General features: G+C 38.1%; 1 protein-coding gene across 1 annotated transcript; it reads right to left on the bottom strand.

Annotated features, from left to right (window-relative positions):
- Nucleotides 1-851: 851 nt before the first annotated feature.
- On the bottom strand, nucleotides 852-2,322 carry LOC141391492 (uridine diphosphate glucose pyrophosphatase NUDT14-like). Its single transcript, XM_073964370.1, has 2 exons — nucleotides 1,721-2,322; nucleotides 852-1,597 (listed from the first exon to the last, which is right to left on the bottom strand). The coding sequence occupies exons 1-2, from the start codon at nucleotides 2,122-2,124 to the stop codon at nucleotides 1,369-1,371; spliced, it is 633 nt and encodes a 210-aa protein (XP_073820471.1). The 5' UTR covers nucleotides 2,125-2,322; the 3' UTR covers nucleotides 852-1,368.
- Between the last annotated feature and the right edge of the window lie 5,898 nt (nucleotides 2,323-8,220).

The following is an 8,220-nucleotide window of genomic DNA, read 5'->3' as shown; positions in this document are numbered from 1 at the left end:
GAAAAAACACTGATCGATAACATGTTTATCGACCACCCAGTTGAGTTGACATTAATGGTACAACATTTCATCTCAGTCGCGCAGACAACTGACAACTCAACTCAAGTTAAGTGGCAATGCAAGATAGACCCATTAGTTTTCTTGGTTCGAAAACAATTACTTGACAAACTGTATGTATCAGCGCACCAGATCACTGAATTGTAAACAGAAATAAGAAGTCTGACTTCCGTATAGTCAGTTGCTTTTTGCTTCGTCAAAATATTTCAGTTACACACTCGTGCATTGTTCCTCGAAAATAAAATTATACATTTTTGCTTTTTACCTGCGTTAAAAATACGTGTTTATGACATTTTGAAATACGTAGCTTCGCAGTTGTTAAGTACTATGGCGTTAAGAAACATAATACTTCGCACATTTGCAGTCATTTGTTAAGCAACTGACGATACGGAAGTCAGCCGAACACAACCATGTCATGGTTGCAAAATATACCTAACTTATGTGTTTCGAAAATCCTTATTTTGCGCATAGATGCGATTCAAATGCGCAACAGTGATGCAATGTTTAGCATACGATATGTATCACTGCGATATGAAATACCATGCTTTGTCCATATTTACATACGGCAATTGTCATTTTGTAGGTGAGAGAGGGTGCTGAGAGGCAAAGGGTTACCATATGCCTCACCTCTCTTTCCTACAAAATGACAATTGAGAAATAAATTAACGTGTTGGAAAACATCCACTTCTACAAAAGCTACACTATTTTAATACAAATACTACAAAACAATCCTACAAACGCAACTTACCCTTAGTAACAATTCCCCGCTCTTTTTAAATCAAACAATACATCCATTTAAGGCAATGTTCTTGCAGTCCTCTGTTATTTTCATGTCTTTTAAATTCTCTTTAATAATATTATTAATAATCACATTTGTATTGGAATATGTAATAGTCCCTCTATATTAAAAGTAAATCTTCCAAGAAAACATACCGTTGCCTTACTTCCTCAACCTCGTATCCTATAAAAAATAAAAGTTTTTGAGGAGAGATAAAAACGAACGTTTTTGGATACATGGAAGTTTTAGAGAAAATGTTTAAATGCAATTATTAGGGATTTAGATATACCCAACTTTCTAATAATCGCGTTTAAACTTTTTCCAAAACCCGCGATGTATCCAAAAATTATCGTTTTTTATATGTCCTCAAAAATTTTATTTTTTAAGATACGATGTTGGGTAAATAAGGCATCGATATGTGCGATGTCGGTTAGTAACATTAAAACAAAGTAATACAAATATTTGGTGCTTGCCTCTGGAAATTGTAATTTCATTTAAGTTTGGTATACATTTTGTGTTAAAGCGTTCTCGATTTAATTTTTGGGCGCTTTGTTCATAAGAAACCACATAACGCCTAATAAACAACTTGGTGGACTATTATTTTCGGAGCCTTGTTGTACCATTTTACGGGCTTCTTCTATACTCAATTCGACAACCTCGATTAGTTCGTCATCAACCCCACCACCACTTGTACTCTTATCGGCATCGGTGACCTCGCAATAATACATTTTTTGCTTAGAACCTTGAGAGCCAACACCAGACCTATGAAATAATATAAAGTTGCATTAACATGACATTTGGCACGCACGCAATTGTGTTGTGATTAACTAAATACCCAAAACTAATTATACATACCCCTATAATATCTCTCTCTCCCAATCTTACCTGTATGTCATTACTTCTTCCACCCTTTCCACGGGTACATCATAACCACATTCCTCCAAAATCTCTTCACGAGCAATTTCATTCCAACTCTTGTCCTTATCTACAATGCCAGCACACAATTCCATTGTACAACCCAGGGAGGGTGGGTACTTCTTTAAATCAACATTGTCAACATTACCTCCATCCGTGGTAACAATTCCATGGAAGACAGCAGGACGAAATTGTTTGACAAAGATCAACTTTTGTCTGGTGGTATTGTACAAAACAATGGAGACACTATCGTGTACCTTTAACAAATCCCAGTTTTTCTCCTTGCCATTCTGGACGTAATAAAAACGGAAGGGTTTTACATAGGGTGAGTCAGCTGGCAGAGGTCCTAACCAGACTTTTGTGATTTGCTCCATGTTTCGTAAAAGTTTACTTAAGGTACAAAAATGATGTCTAATGTTCCCTATTGTTAAAACGATAGCAGAAGACTCCACGTAATACACGAAAGCCCTATAAATAGGAGAAAAAACTATATTTTGAGCAGCAAAAAATATTATTTGACACTGTGACAGATGACAAGTTTGTTTGTTTAGAATAAGAAGACAAGAGGAAATTTCTACGAAAGAGAAAATGTTGAGTTGCCATATGTGTCTTGTACCTATAACTCAGATGTTTACACAAAACAAAATTGTCGAATGCAACCCTGAATAACGAAAAACAGATTTTCAATTGAATTTTTTAAATGCGTTAGATTCAAATTTGTATAAATGAAGGCATCGTCCAAATGCAATGAAACTGGATTTCGACTCTCGTTTGCGGAAACAGGCATCACTTTCCTGGAACCAAGGCATATCGTAACCAAGGCATGTGGTAATTGTGCCATGCATGGAACGTTGAGTTGAGGAGAGAATTGTAACTGAGTAAAGGTTATCCTCGCAGTAATCTCCCGCAGATTAGAAATTCCCTTATGCCGGGGTGTAAGACGAACGCGAGCCTATCGTTTTTCCAAAGTTTGCATTTAGGGTACCAACTGTATTAGAACGGAACCTCGTTGGAACCTGAGCGTCTCAATGTAGTATAGGCTTAGTTGTCAAGACCTTGCCTTGGAGGGCTATACTATGGTAGACCTCCAATCGCCATCAAGTCAATGACGTAAGGATCCAAATAAATTTAACAACATTCCAAATCCTATTGATGACAACACTTACGCAACGCCCATGGGCAATGATTTGCATGAAAACAAGACTGGAGAAATTCAGTCTTAAGTTTGAAGGGACGGTGACGGTAGTTAGTTCTGGGAGGGGTACGTCTTTATTATGCTTTAATGAAGCTTCGATAACGCTGAATTGAATTTATAGTAAAAAGTCTCCCCCACCCCAATCTATCAATCCGTTAATAACTTTTCTTTCATTCCGATGACCGAAGAGGCCAGACTGAGTGAGCTCAACGTCAACATCGACCCCTACAAAGGAATCAAAGCCATCTTCTGCGAAAACAAGGAATTTGTAAACGCCCTTTTAAACACAATAGATGGCCTCGGCGAACTCTGGGAAGGGTGCTGACAAGCGACTGTTAGTTCGAAGAATATTATCAGCATGGACCATGTGGACCTAGATAAAATCAGGGATGCAGAAGATTGGGAAGTCTGATGTTTTTTGAAAGCCGAAAAGTGAGTTGTGATTCTCATTTATTTGAGAATACTAGACACTTAAAGAGTTCGGCTTTTTCCCAAAAAAAGGAATCATTTCAAAAAGCTGAAAAGCCAATTTATAATTCCCTTCGCCGGGATGAAGTCATGATTTTGGAGCGATCAGTAAAATTTGAAAAAAATTACTCTCTGTAAGAGAAAGTTACCGGTAGGGCTTTAGTTCTGGCCTCGGTCTACAAGCCGTATGAGGCACCTGACCCACCAAGCGGATTGGTGCGCAAACTAGTGGAGGAGACGACGGGCAGATGCAGGTTAGTGATGGGCTGTGATGCAAATGCCCATCACTTCCACTGGGGAAGCAGAGACACCAATGCGAGAGGTGAGTCCATATTCGATTTTATTTTAGCTAATAATCTACGAGTATGTAATAGGGGTAACACTGCCACCTTCCATAATAGGGTAAGGGAGGAGGTTATTGATTTCACCCTTACAAATATGGAAGATACAGCCATAGTGGACTGGAGAGTATCGGAGGAGTGCTCTTTTTTCAGATCACAGAGCGATACACTTTCAAGTCCACCATGGAAGTAAAAGGCAACCGCCTCATAGGAATCCAAGGAGGACAAACTGGGAAAACTACAACTCCCCCGTTTCCTCGAGGTTGTGTGAGTTCCCTGAACCACGCACAACGGAGGAAATAGATGGCCAAGTTGCAGATCTCACGCGTGTCCTCCAGGGTTGTTATGAGAAGTCTTGCCCATTATCTTATGCTGGTAGGAGAACTCAACCAGTCTGGTGGAACAACGAGCTAGCAAAGCTTAGGAAAAATAGCAGGAAAGCTTTTAATAAAGCAGGACCCGCACTCCGGGGGAGGTGGCTCTTGTCAATAGATTAATAAGCTACCACAAAATCTCATGGGCGATTAGTACTTTTTAGCCATATAAGTCTCCTGGACCTGATGGAATCAATCCAGCGATGCTTTAGAACGCACCGACTGTTTTGACAACCATTCTTCAGAAGATTTTTAGGGCTTGTTTACTATTATGGCACATACCGGCTCTGTGGAAAGAGGTAACAGTGATAACAGTGACCTATATTCCCAAAGCTGGGAAACCAAGTCGCTGCCGAAGGACTATAGGCCGATTAGTCTTTCCTCCTTTCTCTTAAAGACTTTTAGCGAATCACAACACGCTTATATTATAAGGGAAATCAACAGAAACAGCGCTACATTGTGTCGTGGGTTATATAGAGAAGAATATGGTTGAATCGAATTTCACCTTGGCTTCGACAATCTAGGAACTAAGGTAGTTGCTTATGCGGATGATGTGGTCATCCTGATCAGCGGGAAATTTCTGTCCACATTGTCTGATTTAATGCAAGGAGCACTTGCCGAACTCTCACGCTGGGCTCACACCAATGGACTTGGCGTGAATCCGGCATAGACAGAGCTGGTGCTCTTTACTAGGAAAAGAAAGACCGCCGAGTTCGTTCCACCAACACTAGATGGAGTGCAGCTAAATATTTCTACGGAGGCGAAGTACCTGGGAGTGATTCTTGACCATCAACTTAGATGGAAAAGGAACACGGAGGAGCGCACTAAGAGGGGTCTAATTGCACTCTATTCTTGCAAGAACTCAATAGGTAGGAGCTGGGGTCTGAGACCACATGTCATACACTGGTTGTTCTTGCCCCATTGCCCCATTTTGACCTATGGGTGTCTTGTTTGGTGGCAGGCCCTGAACAGCAAGTCCAATTTGTCCAGGTTAGCTACTGTGCAAAGATCTGCTTCAGTTCTTATTACAGGAGCAGTGAAGTCAATCTGGCCGGCAATCTCAGGGCGTAGAACTGCGTCCCTTCTCTCACTTTGCAAGTCGGAAATCAGAATAGCTACAGGGGTCATAACTGGCCACTGTAGAATAAGATCTTTGACATGTAAGTGGGATGATAACAACATTGAGTACTGTAGGTTATGCGAGGATGAGGAGGAAACGGAGACAATCGAGCACCTTTTATGTAGATGTCCTAGACTGACGGTCAAAAGGCATAGACTATTTGGTGTACATGTGATTGACTCTCTATCTTAATTCTCCTCTATTGACCCTGGTGGTTTACTGCAAGAGTCTAAAATGGCTCTGGGGCGGGTCAGAATAGGCTTAACACAATCTAGAAAAATAATCTCTTTCTTCTTAAAACAATCTGTTACTCTCCTTTACAATTACTCATTCTTCTTATTCTTGTCTCTTTTGTCTTATCACTTTCCCCTTCCCATCTTTCCAACCTAATCCACAATTTCCTTCCACATAGCTCACTATATCATCATAAACAGCCTTGCATCATCATCTGCAGGCCTACAGCACCATTCAGAATACAATCTGCAGTCTCGCAACATCATACAGAATCGCCCACAGCAAGAAACACATCACACCATCTGCACTCACACACCACCATATACCGTTTACACAAATCACCATATACCCATCAGTCACACATCACCATAATCTGTAGTCACGCAATCTGTAGTTTCCGAGTGGAGTGGCTGCCAGCACGGCAGCTGCGCATCCTAAACCTAAGAGAAAGTAATGATGAAGTTTAAGCCATTGGGGTAATACTCCAGACTTAAAAACAATCAATTGAGATTGAAACTTCAACAAAAACAAACCATAAGGGAAGTTATCTGACGCCAGGATCGTCCCATCATCATTGTTTTGATTGTAAAAAATGTGGGGTTGGCTTTTCTTTTGGTTAAAAGGTATACAAATTATCTATAGCTTTTTGCAGGGTTAACCTTCTTTATGAGGATTTATTTGAAATATGAGCAATGGAATTGACATTTGAAACCCGATCTGTCATGATGAAGTAGTTTCTTTCGATATTTTATGTATCTAAGACGCTAATAATTACAACAATTGTCGTAGTATATCATTTTGCATCATATAAGAATATGAAAAATCTGAAGTTTACTAATGACATATTTTACAGTACATTTCCGGTTCATACTTTTGTCGCTTTGTTGAAAATCTCTGACCGAGTGGGCGAGTTTCAGGTTTTGGTGTGTACGATTTTCGTGGAAACGTGTTGTAGCAGCTTTTGTTTGATGCTGAGTCGGCAGACGCTGACCGAAACGCTATTGGTTTAGGATAAGGCCAGTATAAAGAACGCGATAAATGATTGTAGTGAATCAGTTTTTCAAAAAGTAAAATATTCCGTTAATTAATTTATTTATTTTTCACTCAACATTTTCTAACTTTCAATAATTTTAATGTTAATATTATTAATGCCAAAATTAAGTTTATAATTAATCCTTTGTAAAGCACGAATGCTCTCTTCTGTGATTAGTAAAGAATAGCAAATTTGTTTATTTTTAAGACATTTAACATGATACACCTGCCAATCGCCCATGGGAATGGAGGGATTATGAAGTTGCAGATACTGTAATAACTGCTCATCGGTAAGGTTGTATGTATTTGCTAAGGAAATGCTGGCACATGGTAGTTTTGGCAGCTCTGCAAGAGGTACAAGTTGCAGTTGAACGCCTTCCCAGGAATTACTTATTTCATGAACAAATTTTTGTATTAACTCTTTAGAGAAAGTATTCATACATTTAATTACATGATATCCTTGAAAGCTTTTCGACGAATCGTAGCTGGGTAATGGAATAGATTTGTTGTGGAGTTTGGCAACGTAATTGATTATCATATTGGATAACTTATATTCAATTTGATGCCATAATTTATTTACAAGCATGGGTTTGGTAAAATCTTTATTTACCAAACACAATGAGAGGTCATTACAAACGGAAATAAACGTTTCTTTTGGTATACTAACTTGTTTTTCCATTTCTTTGTGTCCTCTTTTCTTCTTGCTAATATAGTCCTCATATTCTTGTATGGCTTTTTTGCACTCAATTTCTCCTTTTATATCTTGAGAATTTACAATACCAGCCTTTTTGTTTTGCTCAATTTTTCTTAGAATAAAACGTGCCTGTCTATATTTACTTTTTAGAGTTTTGAATGTTGGTGCTTTTAAATGCTTTGGAGAAGAATTTTGTTTTTTTAAATAGTTGTTCATCTTGTTCTTACGATTACAGTTCCATTCCACCATAGTTTTGTTGGTGATGGATTTGTAATCTATGTTTTAATTGAAGGCAATTGACAAGGTCCACCACAGCTTAGCCGTACTGTGGCAAGGCACTAGTTACGATCTGATTTGGCCTGGTTTCAGAAAGGCTCCGTTCTAAGACAGCCGGATTAACCCCTGGCTGCCAACCATCCAATGGACACGGTTCGCATAACATCCTGGATTAGGGGCGGGTTCATTATTAAAGCACAGACACACACACACAAACATAAACTGCTCGGTCATATAGCTGTAAAAATATAAATATCAAATTTTACTACCTTGTTTTTTCGATAAAAAATAATTTACAATTTAATTATTTATTTTGTTGTTGTTATATTTTATTAAAGCCCCTTTTTGAGTGTTATAATACAATAATAATTTAAATAAGGAACACAAACTTTGTTTGAATTCGGCCAATAACAATTCTAATATTCTTTAAGAATGCAGCATTACAGATTCAAAATTTTGAGATCTTACAGTTATATTTTAATATCCCCTCATATAGATTGTTTATATTTAGATCATTCATTCATACTTCGTTTTTATAGCTGCTGAAAATTATTTAAGCAAACAAAATTTCAACAAGAGAATCGAGTTTTTCGGTTAGTTTTTTTTTTTTTTTTTTTTTTTTTTGTATAAATTTTAGTTCAATTTGTTGTAATATAAATATGTAGCAACGAAAAAAAATGATAAATACATACACTTGTAATCCAAAAGGGTCTTTTTTAGTATCTTGTTCTTGTTG

This window comes from Musca autumnalis, unplaced genomic scaffold (assembly GCF_047663935.1).
Source record: "Musca autumnalis isolate F117 unplaced genomic scaffold, ASM4766393v1 scaffold_1, whole genome shotgun sequence".
In the NCBI taxonomy this organism is placed as follows: Eukaryota; Metazoa; Arthropoda; class Insecta; order Diptera; family Muscidae; genus Musca; species Musca autumnalis.
Note: the sequence above shows the minus strand (reverse complement) of the source record. Positions and strands in the feature narration are given on the sequence as shown.